This window comes from Azolla caroliniana, unplaced genomic scaffold, assembly GCF_043228905.1.
Source record: "Azolla caroliniana isolate FFs.n. ecotype wild unplaced genomic scaffold, voAzoCaro1.0.p SCAF_1, whole genome shotgun sequence".
NCBI classification, from domain to species: domain Eukaryota; kingdom Viridiplantae; phylum Streptophyta; class Polypodiopsida; order Salviniales; family Salviniaceae; genus Azolla; species Azolla caroliniana.
In genome coordinates, this window is record NW_028230436.1 from 10,626,399 (window position 1) to 10,642,045 (window position 15,647).

General features: G+C 37.6%; 1 protein-coding gene across 1 annotated transcript; it reads left to right on the top strand.

Moving 5' to 3' along the window:
- Nucleotides 1-11,285: 11,285 nt before the first annotated feature.
- On the top strand, nucleotides 11,286-14,250 carry LOC147868951 (putative pectinesterase 53). The gene is made up of 5 exons (XM_087325147.1): nucleotides 11,286-11,737; nucleotides 12,089-12,260; nucleotides 12,785-12,991; nucleotides 13,101-13,336; nucleotides 13,786-14,250. The coding sequence occupies exons 1-5, from the start codon at nucleotides 11,361-11,363 to the stop codon at nucleotides 13,937-13,939; spliced, it is 1,146 nt and encodes a 381-aa protein (XP_087181273.1). The 5' UTR covers nucleotides 11,286-11,360; the 3' UTR covers nucleotides 13,940-14,250.
- Nucleotides 14,251-15,647: the final 1,397 nt, after the last annotated feature.

The window sequence follows — 15,647 nt, forward strand, 5'->3', positions numbered from 1 at the left end:
GAAATCCCAACATGTAAGAGAGAGAGAGAGAGAGAGAGAGAGAGAGAGAGAGAGAGAGAGAGAGAGAGAGAGAGGAAGAGTCGAGACACAATTGAGGGGGTAACGTCAATATATTTCTCTTTCTTCATGCCCCACGAGTGGGGATTTATATAGTAAAAGATCTAATCATTACAAAAAGTTGAATGGATGTAGGTACACCTACTTACCCCATGTAACACTCACACATTCACATTTCATATTACACCTTACACACCACCTTCCACATTGCATCTATACGGGTAACATTTCCATCCCAATTCCGTTGGATCCCAAGTCAAGATCTTTAGGCATGTATCCTCCAAGATCCAAAATTTAGAAGATGCATCGTTTTTGCATATGTCTAGGTCTACTTCCCATTGGTTTTTAGATCTAGTAAGAACTCTAATTGGCATCCATTCCTGAAATTCTACCATTTTAGTGGAGCTCTCAACATCTGCATTAACTCGTTTAATGAAACACCACGATTCTTCTTATTTAATCCTCAGAAACAAAAAACATATGAGAACTTCAAATAACACCACTAATCCTAAGAATCATAAAGAGAACTTAGAAGAGTCTTGCATAAAAAAGTAAATGATGGGTGAATAATTATAGAGTTCTTGCATAAAAAAGAAAATGATAAGCTAATAATTATAGAGTTCTTGATACATTCTCTTGAATATGAGAGTACTTTCACATAGTTTTAAGTAAAATGTCACAATACTCATTCTGGTCCCCAGCTCAAGGTGAGCATGGTAGGAAAGGGGGTGTCTGTACATCTATAAGGAAGTCTTCAGATGTTGTTGTGGTGGGTCATGACACCATAGTGGAGGGACGTGCCATCTATGTGACTATTAGATGGGCCCAAAATGTAATTGGCATAATAAATGTGTATGCACCCAATTCGTCAACGAACCGGGCCCTTTTTTGGAGGCAATTGGCCAATGGTTTGCCAGTGGCAGATGCATGGATCCTTGTTGGGGATTTTAACATGACTTTGTACAAAGAGGACAAGGTGGGGGGTATGCCAATGGTGGTACAAGGGGCTGAGCTTGTTGCGTGGGATTTGCTGATGGGTAGAATGGGGGTGAAAGATGCCTGGCATGTAATAAAAAAACCTCGAAATTCGCTAAGTTTTTTGAGAGCAGGTTGCAGTATGCATGGTTTTTGCATGTCACGCATAGACAGAATATACATCAATCTGGCACTAGAAAAATTTGGAACCAATGTTGAAATCATTGCAGGGTCAGCCTACTCTGATCATATGCCGGTTAAGATAACGCTAGAAACGCAGAGGAGGCCACCAAGGGACTACAATGTGAGGATCAACAAAAAACTTTTTGAGGATGTGGAGGTGAGTAGAAACATAAGGCGTATATGGGAAAGCAATTCGGTTGGATGTGGCGCACTTGATAAACTTCGAGGGAAGATTATCGAAACGTCAACTTATCTCCATAAGGCGACGAAAAGTAGAATTACGAGGTCTAAGGAGGAAGAAATGTGTTTAAGGAGATCAATAGCGGCTGCCCAAAGGCTACTACAGAAAGATCCCCGTTGCCAATGGTCTAGGGCAAGCCTCGAGGCTGCCAGAGAAACGTTGCAATGTTTGATTGCATCTAGAAATACGATGTTATTTAGGAGTTCGGCTGTATGGTGGAGCAAAAATGGGGATAAGGTGAATAAACAATTTTTTAGGCATAAACAACCTAGAACAAACTATAGCTACAATCTGAAACTGGTTAAGGAAGATGGCTCTATCTCGGAGGATATTTCAGACATCTTGGAGGCGGTCACCTCACACTATCATGAGTTGCTTTCGGATAGTTACAATAGCCCCGAACAACCTGCTATGATAGAATATGTGCTTGAGGGAATGCAACATAAAATTTCAGATGCGGCACAAGCTAATTTGGTGAGGCCTCTCTTGGAGGAGGAGGTGGCTGATGCTTTGGCAAGTATTTGTAGAACGTCCTGCCCAGGCTCCGATGGGTTATCAAGAGATTTTTTCGAAAATTTTTGGGATGTAATCAAGGCAGATTTGGTTGATGGGCTAAAGGAGGCATGGGATGTTGGGTACTTACCTGAGCAATTTCAAGAGGGAATGATATTTCTAATTCCTAAGGTAGAAGGTGTAACAACTGATGCAAGGCAATGGAGACCAATCACGTTGCTAAACACAATATATAAGATATTTGCTAATATACTAGCCAAGAGGGTAAAACCCTACCTGCAGGAACTAATCCATGTTGGACAAACAGGGTTCATGGAAAACAGATGCATAATTGATAATGTGCTGACATTTTGGGAGGCGATTGCCTTGGCAAAGAAAACCAATCAGCACATTGCGTGTCTCATGCTTGACTCTGAGAAGGCATATGACAGAGTTCAATGGCCTTTTTTAGATAAAGTCATGGAAAGGTTGGGTCTACCTTTAAAATGGCGATCAGCTGCACTAGCCCTTTACAAAGGAAGTTCGAGTAGGGTGTTAGTGACAGGGCATCGTGGCCCATCAATTCCATTACGTAGGTCTGTTAGACAGGGGTGCCCGTTGGCCCCCTATCTTTTTTTATTTATTACAAAAGCATTCTCTTTCTTTTTGAACAGATCGGATGCAGGAATAAGAGGTTTAGCTATCCCACATGCGAGTAAGGAGTTGCTGGACTCTGAGTATGCAGACGACACTATGCTTTACTTGTAAGGGAATGATGCTAATTTACAGAAGGTGGAAGGACGGATTGAGTGGTTTTGCAATGCATCAGGGGGGAAAATTAACTGGAACAAAAGTAGAGGATTCTAGGTAAGTTCAAACCCACGATCGTTATGGTGTCCCAACGTTGATTTTCAATGGGTCCCCAATGGCATGGCTGTTAAGTATTTGGGCTTTTTGGTGGGAGTTGAGACACCAAAAAATCAGTAGCTTGAGCAGGTCAAAGACAAAATTAGAAAAAAGCTTCGGTTGTGGGCATTAGTAAAGCTCTCCCTTGCTGGTAGGGTTGTGGTGGTGAACCATATTTTGCTGGTCACCATGTGGCATTCAGTGGCATGTTGGATGTTAGACAAAGCTTGCATAAAAAATATTAAGGCAATGGTGAGAGGCTTCTTGTGGTCGGGTAGAGACAATGAAAAGGCATCAACTAAAGTGGCGTGGGGTTGTTTAGTTAAGACAAAGAATGAGGGAGGACTTGGACTGGTGGATCCGGTTCACCAAAGTAAGGCTCTACTTGGTAAGCTTTTAGTGCGAAGTTTGCAACCCGGACCAGAATTGTGGAAGGTGCTCCTTAGGAATAGAGTTTACCTTTGGTGTCCCAAGAATGGTGGTCCTTGGCAGGCAAATACATGGTGGTTGTTCAACCCAGCTCTAAAGTTGAAAGAACCGGCTAGCATGGAGGATAGAGTGGTTCACTCCATAATGAAGGCATGGTCAAGTTTAAGAGAAGGGTTAGTCTTAATGCAACCGAAAACACTGGATAAACAACTACGAAAACTGTTGTTTTGGAACCCTAGGATTAGAAGTGAAGATGGTAAGATGCTTGGACAACAAAAGTACTTGCCTTGGGGGAAGATGCTAGGGTACAAGATTCAGTCGGTACACGATTGGGAGGTTTTCAGCATGAAGAGGCGGACGGGTCAGACTGTTAATTGTAGGATTACTGGAAGACTAACGAAGGTAACCCAACTGATAGATGGGGTTGTTGATGGATTGGATAAGTTGCCAGTGGAAGAGATAGTTTGGTCGGGCTAGTTTGTAGGTGAGGGTGATGCACAACTTATCCGTGGTAGGTGCTCAACTAGCGAGGATCGTTTGTGGGGTAACGGAAGTTCTTTGACAGATGATGGTAGGTGGATGGCAGTGCGGGTGGCAGTGTTGGAGGGTAAGTGGTGGCAATTGAACCCAGACCCTAAGACACTGGATCATGAGTGTAAAATATGGCTTTACGATAATAAACCCTTATATGATTTGGAGTGGGACCCATTGGAGGTTTGGTGGCAGACACCAGGAACAAAAAACTTGAAAAAGTTTTTTGAATACAATACCAAGCTAGGAAGATGAATCGTTGGCTCCAAAACCGTGGATGTTGGAATGATTCGCAACAGTTGGAAGGATAAAGGCATTTCAGATGACGATTTGAAGTCGTTTTGGAGGAGACTATGGGCATTGGATATGCCAAAAAAAATTAAGGCTTGGTGGTGGCTTCTTAGCCACAAGGCGATACCTGTAGGCGAGTGGTTGAGCTCCTGTGGTGATGAGGCTAGTTGTAAGTTATGTGGACAAGATGTGGAATCAATCTCTCACTGTTTTTGGAATTGTACAGAGGCGATTAGCATTTGGAGTAGAAGCCTTCAAATCGTGGCAGCCTGTGGTGTGAAAGGGAACGTTTTGTGGGGCTCAATACAAGGGTTGTCCTTAAAAGGGGAAAGTTGGGGTGAACGGTTAAACCCACAAGGACATGGATTTATAGTGCAAGGCGGTGGCGTGTTCCAATGTGATGGGGTGAGACCAGGCACAAATTCTAAAATTTTTGAGGAGATTTGGCTTATGGTGGCATGTTTGACGGCTTGTCATATCTGGATCAGGCGTTGTAAGGTTGTTTTTCAGCAGCAAAAGATCTCATGCGGGGAGATGATGTTAAATATCTGGTTTGATCTTGTGGCTTGGTTGCGCGGTCGGTATGATTCGATTCAAGGGGATTCAGAAGAAGCAGAATGGGCAAGGTCAAAATTCTTGCTGAAATGGAGTAGCTCTCCCATGCTAGTCAAATCTTCATCCAGGCCTAAGTGGAATTACCAAGCACCTAGGTGGCTGTTTCCACCGATGGTTCCCAATATTGTACATGGGTTGTAATTATGTATGTATAGCTGACACAAACGTGCGTTAGGGAGTTGTAGAGTCGGGTAAAATAGGGTTTAATTCAATTTTGCTTGAGTTAAGGATCGGTTGAGTTTTTTTTGCTGTTTTTGGTTGATAGTTTTGGAGTTGTTTCTCCAAGTTGTATATGTTGATCCCATTGTGGATTTGGATAAACTTTGTTGTATTCTATTTGCTAACTAATGCGAAGTAGTGGTTTTTTGGAAAAAAAAAATGTCACAATACTATACTCAAACAAGAGAAGGGTTTAAGCAAACCATCTCTATACGATTTTGTTAGTTTGCTATGTGAAGTAATGAGTAGATCAATAATAAGTATGATCAGTAGGTACATTCCACGTATAGATTGATTGAAACAAACAAAAGTAAGTTCATATGTGGATAGTTAGTTGCTTGCATGACATGTGGCTAGTTTGTAAAAGGATTGTTTTGAGTAAAATACTTCAGTCATTATGTCGAAAGTTAAAAATATGTTCTTAATCATTATGCTTGTATTACTCTTAAACAAAAAGAACACTCAAATTATTAATTTTACATTTCACAATGTGTTGTCTAATATTAAGACATTTTCATAATATACATTGGGTGTGTCTAGCTAAATTCTTCATTAGTTGGAATATGTACAAGTTCATTAATATTTTATTCCTATTCTTAAATGGTACACTTAACTTTTCAAGGTATGAGCATTGAGAACTTTGTAGTCAAAATGTAAACATTACTCACATCTTCATCAATAATATAAATGAATAATAATAAGGTCATTCGATAAACTTCCAAGAGAAAATTCATCTGAACATTGGAATTGATATCAAAACTATCACAATCCTTGTGATTGTTATCGTACAAATATACGTTTCAATGATTGTTTGGGTGGTTACCAATAGCATTAAAGAAGCAATTGAAAGTATTTGATGTTGGAGTCTACTTACAAATCGCACTTGAGTGACAATAAATATAGACTCCATTGATAAAGGCCAAAAATCCATACTCAACTTGTAAAAAGATGGGGTTTTTTTAACCCAGTGTTGTTGAGACTATTGGAGCTACACGAATGTTCAATAATTTTCTAGTTAATTATGTTGCAATTTTCTTTGTAATAATGGACTATTTTGTATATTGGCTTGGGCCGCTTTATGTTAATACCAATGGATGATATTTTTATGGGTAAAAATATAGACTTGACATACATTAACATTGGCTAGAGATTAAGAGGGAAATCAAAACTCAAATCATAATATAAGATTAATGTTATGTTTCAATTTTCAGCGTTGCTTCCTGTTAATATAAGTAAGTTCCATATGACCTCACAAGTAAACCCTATATTTCCATTATTTACAATTAGGAAATGCAAGCCTTAGGATTGTGGAGTGTTGTTTTGTACAACAAATGGTTATTACACAATATATCAAACTAAAACTGTGATCAAAATCATATCCATCACTTGAGACTTGAACCCATAGTTGTAAAGCACAAGCTTTACCAGTGTTTGTACATAATATCTTGCCAAATAGATGTGTGTTTGTTTCTAGCTTGAAAGTTTGTGGTGATACTCGAGACATCAATCAATGTAGTGTAATACATGCTGAGATTGTGAAGAAAGGGTTACATATTGAGACCCTCATTGCCAATACCTTAGTGGGTATGTAGGCCAAATGTGGGTTCCTCCAAATAGCATAGGAATTTTTGATGTTTCTGTGAAAGATGCAATTTCATGCAATATAGTGACTATAGAACATTTGGAACATGGATATAGTGAGAGAGACAACACTCTCCTTTTTTTGAACAATGCATGCCAAATATGGAGAGTTTGTAAAATGTCAAAAAGTGCTTAAATAGGTTCCTATTTGAACTATAGTCTCTTGGATTGCACTTATTGGTGAGTATGCTAAATAAGGTCAAGGCCACAAAGTTGGACCGTTTTTAACAGATTCAAAATGATGGCATTGCCCTAGATACTATCACATATATTTTGTTTCCTTGCAAAAGCACAAGAGGATATGTAGAGAATAACCAAGATAGGAATTGAGTTTTGTGAAGAAACTCTTAAATTTGTTGAGCATCTGCAAATGGAGGGGTTTATTCCTGGTGTTGTCAATCATCTAAGCAGCTTGAGAGTTAGCTCAAAGATGGTAATTGGGATGAAGGTCAAGAATTACATTTGGAGATTGCTAAAGATGGGTACGAAAGAGATCTATTTCTTGGTAATGCTTTGATAGACATGTATGCAAAAGGTGGCTCTCTTACTCTACTACGGGATGTAGTCGAGGATCTACCAAGTCAAGATGTGACATTGTGGAATACCCTTATTAATGGATATGCTAAATATGGGCCAACTGAAGACGCCCTATGTTTGTTAGTTGTTAGAACAAATGGAAATAATGGTATTCCCTCTTGGAGCAATGACCTATATAAGTGTCCTAAATGCTTGTGGGACTCTTTGATTGATATGTACATCAAATGTGGCTTGATAATGGAAGGTGATTGCATCTGGATATATTGACTATGGGCTCGAAAAGCAAGTGTTTTATGGCCTCGAACAAATGCAATTTCTTCTCCCAACTTTGCTTGATTTGTTTGTTTCTTGAAAGCTTGTTTTAGCTTAGAGTCTCTAACAAGAGGAGGGGAATTACATGGTGATAATGCAAAAGAAGGATTTGAAAAATATCATTTTGTTGGTACAGTAAATGTGAACCAATAATTGAAGCCCGAGAGTTTTTTGATGGATTATTGTTGGTTGGAGATGTGTGTGGTACAATGGACTGCCATGTTATTGGGCTATACTAAGCATGATAAGAATGAGGATGCTATACAACTTTATCTTCAAATGCTTGTGCAAGGCCTCTTACCTAATATGATGACATTTTTTGGTATGTTGAAAGCATATGGCAACATGGGAGATATATAGAAAGGGAACAACTTCCAGGTTCAAATGTCCTCGTAAAACATGGAGGTCACACAAACAAGTGCCTTATTGAGAAGTATGCTTGAAGATTAACAAATCTTTGCCATAAGACAAGCAAGAAGTCTTTTTGAATGGGCTAGTTTAATTTCCAGATATGCCCGAACGGAGAAACTGTGCATAAAACATTTAGCACAATTATGGTTTCAAATATCGTCTCATGGAATGCACTAAAAAGAGGTTATAGAGACTATGGATATGCCGACGAGGGGTTGTATTAGTTTTGAACAGATGCAACACAATATATGTATATACTTTTCCTTTAATTTTAATACCAATGGAGGATATTTTTTATGGAAAAAAAAAGAACAAAATGATTCCTTTGCAAACTTGAATGTGATTATTGAGCAATCAACTCCATTTAATTTTGACTTTGATTCGTAAAGAACATGAAATGTCTAAATTTCCTACTACTTAAACTAGGAAATACATATACTTTTAGAATAAAAACACTACATCTAATATATATCATATTGCCTCGATGGGGCAATGTTAACATGATAGTTTTGATATTGACCTTAATATGATGAGTATTTACGTCTTAATAGATGGAGTTACAAGTTTTATTTGTCGTGTGAGAAAAATAACTTTGTGGCTCAACTTTATGATGGTGTCATCCACGATGATTCCGATAGTGCCTTATATTTTGTGCATGTGCAAAAGAAACGGTAAAGAAATCAGAGCATGTAAAAGGGGCAAAAATGTAATGAATTTTGCATGCAATCAACCAAGTTGCAAACATTTGCCAGAAAAAAGAGATTCCAACGCAATCAACTAAGTTGTAAACATTTATGTTATAGAGGATGCACATTTTTGCTACCCAAGAGCTTTCATTGAATTGATGTAAAATTTTGCGGCCATAGACATCATCACTATGGTGTAAAACAACAATACCACGACCACATAATGTTATTGGGGATCATGCATTAAATGGTAAAACCAAGCCATTCTTGAATCTTCACACATACACACTTTGTATTCATTCACGACCCTCCTTATCTAGTTAAACAAGTTGGCATTCTTTACACCTCTTGAATGAAGATCCTTACCTAGTCAACTAATCAATCGATTAATCAATGCGTAAAGAAATAACCAAAAAATTATAAGTTTCCTTTTTTTAGGTTCAATAATTTTTAACTTCATGTAGAAACTTCCATGGAGGAATCTGAAGTAAAAATATTAAGCATGCTATATACCTATTATGACAATAATACAAAGTATGCTTGGCAATTACTAGCAAGAGTTCATTCCATTGGATTCTTATATTTTGAAACATACAAGGCAACTTAAAAGAGTAGTGAGGTCACACTTCTATCTATGGGATTCACATTCATATTTAAAGGATATGTCACATGCAAACATAGAAATGCCAAGTTTATGTAATACATGTTTAGCCTCTTGTGCATGCTTCGTAAAGAGTTCAACTCTTCAAATATAAAAAGTAATGCTTGGAGAGAAAATGACCGTACTTGAGGATAAATACATTTGACCCAACAAGTTAGCCTTTGACACACATCATGGATAGCAAAGGCATTACTCTTTTATATCAACTAGAGCATATTGTCTCACACCACTAGCTTTGGCATTGATAGAGATTGCGAAAATGTCAACATTTTGATGTTGAGATTCAAATAAGATGGCCTTTGGATTAATATACACAATCTTCTTACATCTTCAAATATGCACAGTATATTGGGGAGAAAAACAAAGTTCTTTCATTCTACATAAAAGATGGAGACACAAAGAGAGAGAGAGAGAGAGAGAGAGGCATTCCACAATGGCATCTAGTGAAATAAGAAATATTTATGGAGTAATAGAGAGGTGAGAAAATTGGATATCAAACCCAAGATGTAGTGTTAGTAATGTAAACAACTTACCACTAGGGTAAGCTTATTACAATAAAAAAGTAAAGAGAGAGAGAGAGAGAGAGAGAGAGAGAGAGAGATTCTCATTACAAAAGAGAGAGAAACCATGACCATTTCTATAGATTGTTCATATGTTGCAAACACATTTATGATTCTAAAGCATCTAAATTCCCCCATATATAGTGTCTTCCTTAACAACACATCTCCCTTAAAAACAGTAAGGGTGTATCACTACTTCTATATGCTTATGGACCACTTCAAAAATATATCCCTATTGTAAATTTACATGGCATTGAAAATGGCCACAAGTAGTGATGTTGAGGTGGGAATGATTGTTTGGAACAAATGAACCATAAGCCCTATCGTCTAAGGTTGAAAAATTGGACCAAAAAATGACAAGATGAGTAATGCCAAAGTCACAAGGACAAAGAATGTGTCTTGTGATGAGCAGACTCCAACAAAGATGTTTGAAACATCAAACATGGGATTTTGCATAAACAAGAACATTGAATGGAAACTTTGAAACATCAAACATGAAAATTTGCATAATCAAGAGCATTGAATGGAAAGCTATGCAATATTGAAGTGTCAACATCTTAATGGGTGCAAAAACATGTGAGTTGGAAGGTATAATAGTGTATATTGAACCATGTCAATGCATGTGGATGCATGTTTACTAGGATCCAAATTCATGCCAACCCAGAACCCACTAAATCTTTCCATGCCACGTAGTTGATCTTTGCACATATTGTGATATTTTCTTCAATATTCTAACAAAACATGTTATGTCCTTTGGTAAGTACATATAATATAATGTGGCCAACAAAATTGTATAGCATGTGAAAACGACATGTTTTTATGGATAAGTATCATGGCTCATTGTCCATATGAGTTGAAGGAAAGAGTCACTCAAGCTAGTTCAAATGGATTTGAGACATAATAGGTGTCTTACAAGTAGCGAGTTGTGAATGATTTGTTGAAGACAAATGTATTATATTGCGAAATGATGGAGGAATGAGTAAACTCAAGTGTCTTGTGAGCATTTATACCCTTGCATATACATACATAAAAGCAATTGAAGTCACTAATGAAGATGTGGATGTGTTACATGATCCGTTTCATTCCTCCTATTACATTATGCATGCAATATTATATTGTTTTTTTCCCATCAGAATCATACGAATGCGTACATCCACCAATCTTTCGTATCTGGAATGAAAAGAAGTTCTATCTGAACTTTGATTTCTTCACCAAATTGAATTGATACATTCCAAAAGTTTGTGAGACTCCCCCAACCCCCCTCTCAATAAGAAGGTTTCTTTCTAACCCAAGCAATTATTGGATTGCCAGGTGGGTTTGACAATTATTTCATGTAGATGGAGAGAATAATAAATAAACGAACAAAAAGGGTTTTAATATGTGATTGTGATATTTGGGCCATTGTTGAATATCCATAAACAATAAAAGTTTTAACATATTATTATAATATTGTCAGAGAATCATAGTGCACATTTTGATTATTCAAAATAGGTGACAACCTTAAACTAAGAACTATATCTATCTCTATGTATGTTAATAAAAGCTCACTTCTATTAGTGTGCATTGTGAAGTTTGAACTATTTTGCTTTATAATTTGATCCAAGAGATAAAAAATGGGTCTCCTAGTTTTGGTGACAAAATTCTTCTTTGTTTTCTTCATCTTTGATATCACATATAGTTTGGCTTCTTTAGAGGAGCTTGCCTCCGTACCTGAGGATGGCCGTTTCACACGTGAAGTTCAAGATTATCTCTCTTGGTTATCTCAAATGGAATCCATGGGCTATAATAGCCCTAGTAACACTAACAACAAGGTTGAACTGGAACCTAAGTATGGCCCTTCTAAGGATAGTGAAGACATGAATCAAAACATTATCATTGTTAGCCAAACCCCTGGCATTGGCAATTTCCAATTAATCCAAGATGCCATCGATTCCATCCCCAAAGGCAATAACCAACGAGTCATCATACAAATCGCCGAAGGAACTTATCGGTAACATTTCTAAATTTAATTTCTTGATAATAATAGCCTAACCTCAATTAGGCAATAATCTATCATGGTTTATGTAAACTAGATGCAAGCCACCACATTGACCTTGATCATTATCCAAATAATCTAGTGTTTGTAAACAAGCAATTCCATTTTCATCTATGCCACCACTTTATATACAAATCATTAAGTTTTAGTTCCACACTGCCATAAGCACATTCGAGCCAACCTACACTACCCACATTTTGATATTAACCATTAGTTATTTAATTGAGTCTAGCCCATTAATCCCATTTTCATGGAGGCCATAGTAACTAACCTTCCTTGACAAAGTTAGTGTATTATATGTTGTAGGGAGAAATTGAAGATACCAAAGAAAAAGCCCTACATTACATTCTTGGGCGCCGGCACCAACAAGACTAAGATCACATGGGATGACAATGCTGCGAAGACTGGAACCACGTACACTAGTGCAACTGTTTCTGTTATGTCGGATGGGTTCATTGCCAAAGGCATAGCTTTTGAGGTAATCTAGAATTCATGATTATAACGAGCATGGTTAAGTCACAAGATGTTTTAGGGAATTAGAAATTATGATGGACACAACTAAATCATGGGATATTTTAGACATTTCCCTATGTGGGGAATGAGTGTCAGCCACACTTGCTATCCATTCACATTTCTCCTACAATGTTTACACATTATGAGCTTCTCTAGATAAGATTAGAGATTTTTGTCTAGCTAAGCGTTGGTGAGCAAAAGATTGTATGCGGGAAGAGCCTGCCTTGAACTTTCCCAAATCATGCTTGGCAAAAAAAATAATGGTCAACTTGATGAGTTTCTCTAGATTATTAGGCATGGAACATAGCTTGGTTGCCAAGTCTAGCAGAACGTAGCCATGTAGAAGCTCATAACATTAGGTCCTTGTAGGTTGTGAACATTTCTATGACTTTTTATCTACAATCAAAAACCTAGTTAGTATTGGCACCTAAAATTAAGTTGTGACATAATTGATGATTGCCAATCTTTGGTTGACCATGTGCCATGTAGAACTCATCGCCCCCGCCCGTACCAGGAATAGTGGGAGGGCAAGCAGTCGCATTCCAAATTTCGGGTGATCATGGGGCCATTTACGATTGTGCATTCTACGGAGCACAAGACACATTGTACGACCACAAGGGACGCCATTACTTCAAGAACTGCCTCATCCAAGGCTCCGTCGACTTCATCTTCGGGGACGGCCAATCCATCTATCAAGTATTCAAAACAAGTACTATAACTATAAGTTATAGCCATGTGGGGTGGCCATAACACCTCTAGGCTGTAATATATTGAATGACATACATATTCCACCTCGCAATTGCAGGCATGCGAACTACGAACTATTCACATGAATGCGGGCTCACTAACGGCACAAAAACGGAAGCTTGGGACAGAGCCAACGGGCTTTGTGTTTCTTAACTGCACCGTGTCGGGGGTGGGGATGGTAATATTGGGCCGAGCTTGGGCTGCATACTCTCGGGTTGTCTTCATCTTCTCGTACCTCGATAATATCATCCTCCCCGATGGTTGGAACGATTGGGGCATCCCGGATCGACAAAAGTATGCTAATTGTTGTCATTCACTTCTAGCTAAGTTGTCTTAATTTTGTGAGACTTTCCTAGGGGTGAGAGGCCTTGGATACCTAGCTAGGTGCATGGAGGGGCATGGTTCCCCCTACCAGCACCTACCTAGGTATGCTATGCATAAACGCGTGTGTACTATGGATAATATAAATTGTGGTCACTCTCATCAAAGTGTCAACGGAAATTTAGGTTTAACGAGAATAATAAGGTTAAAGGGACAATAGAGAACTCTATGTGTCCAAGTATGTGTCAATTCACAACTAGGAATAACTCCTCAAAACGTCTCCAAAAAATGAAACTCGAGTACATGATCACCTTTTTGTTTGTCATTTGAAGTTAGAAAAGTTTTTGTAAACATACATGATCACGATTTATGTCGAAATCATGACACAATGGCTAACATATTCTTCAACTTGCTCCATGTAGGACTGCTTTCTATGGTGAGTACAAGTGCTTTGGCCCAGGTGCCGATCGGCGTTCTCGAGTTGCTTGGTCTTATGAGCTCACTGATGCTCAAGTTGGACCTTTCTTATCCCTTGATTTCATTGATGCCAATTCATGGCTTACCTCTAGTCCTTGAGGAAACTCACACATTACATTTTTCATTTCAAATCTTGGAATAATTGGGTCTGTATGGACCCTGATACCTACTAGGTGAAGTTCTTGAAGCCCCAAGTTCCTTATTTCAGCTTCCATTCATACCTATTTTTTAAAAGGGTCCTTGTAGAATTGGGTCCATTTCCAAATTTATTGAAGAGATAATTGGCAAGTCATCATCATGCATGCAAAATTCATGTACATGTACAACTTGAATCAATTTGGTATTTGATTAAAAGAACTTCAAAAGTTTGTGGGAGGTCACTTTTCAATTATAATGATATTGACTCTTTTTGCGAACTTGTAACCAATGTTTGTGTCACTGACTTGCAAATACTACAATGGACAATGTCAATAAATGATCTTGATTTCTCGATTGTTACACACTTATTTCAAGATCTCTTTTGCAAATAAATACGTTATGTGTTTTATGTCATTAAATACCAATGCTTACTATGTAAATTGCACACATTTTAGTTGAGCAAATACCATGATAGGCTTATGTCATGTTGTTTCATGAGTATTTTAAATTTGAATACATGATTCATTTCTTTTTCACAATTGAAGATAAAACAATTCAAGTATGTACGAAAAAGATGGGGATGGTCTAGGTTCACATAGGCAAGTTGTTGAAATAGGGGAGGCATTGCTCTTTACAAGTGGAGGTTGGAGCATTAGAGAAAGGATTAGGTTAATCATCTATGTCACCAACAAGATCATGGATTATGTTGACCATATGGTGATGTTTGTGAAGTCTCATTGAGGTTAACAAACATGTGTCAAATTTCCTCAATATATTATGGTTTTGACATATAGAGGTGGTCTTTAATTTGTCAGTATGTGATTAGTAGAGAAGATTGATCTATAATCTATTTGGAGGATTGTTTAGGAAGAATTCCGAAAATTTATGATCAAAATATTGTATCTTTGTTCTCAATTTAAGTTTGGATGTCATAACATTGGGAAGGTTGTGGAAGCTCGAGCTTATTAAATATAGATGGGAGCGGATCATATCCGCATTTCAAAGCTAATCTCTTCATAGCACCGACAAACATTTTGAACATGCGTCCTCATATTGAGTCCCAACAATGAAGAATTCATAAATTCACTTATAAATTATAATAGTGTTTTTAATGAAATGGTCAAAAAGAAGTTGGGGAGTTCTTTTCAATTCATTATTATAAGATTTCAATTTTCTTTGTTTCTCTTGCTTATGGCCAAGTGACTTAAAGCTTTGCATTTTTCTAATGTTTGTATTGTACAAGCAAAAGCTTTATTGTCCTGCTCATGCTCGTAGTATTATTTCCTATAGTCATACTCATCAATTGAACTAGTATTATATTCACTGGAACTTCATCTTCATTGCTTGCCATTCATTGTAGCACCATCATAGTTGCTACTATGGAATAGTTGAACGGAGAATCACTCTCATGCTCTTCATATTTCTAAGGGATTGTGTTCTTTTCACGTGAGCAAATTTGTCTTCCTCCTTGTCATTAAAAACGCAATAGTTTTCATTGGTCTCTCTAGCATATTTAGAACAAATTACTTCTAGGTAGACTAGTTGGTTACATAGAACTTTCTAAATAGATGAGCTTTACATTTTGTTTCTTAATATCTTTTGCACTCTCTCATTAGACATATTTATTTTAAGTGGCTATTTGAGCCATGCCTCTCGAAAAACATAACAA

Excerpts from the sequence above, each read along its gene's own strand:
- LOC147868951 (XM_087325147.1), top strand. The coding sequence starts at position 11,361 with ATGGGTCTCCTAGTTTTGGTGACAAAATTCTTCTTTGTTTTCTTCATC. Across the intron at positions 12,992-13,100 it reads ACGGCCAATCCATCTATCAA|GCATGCGAACTACGAACTAT; the intron begins GTATTCAAAACA and ends TCGCAATTGCAG. Across the intron at positions 13,337-13,785 it reads GGCATCCCGGATCGACAAAA|GACTGCTTTCTATGGTGAGT; the intron begins GTATGCTAATTG and ends TGCTCCATGTAG.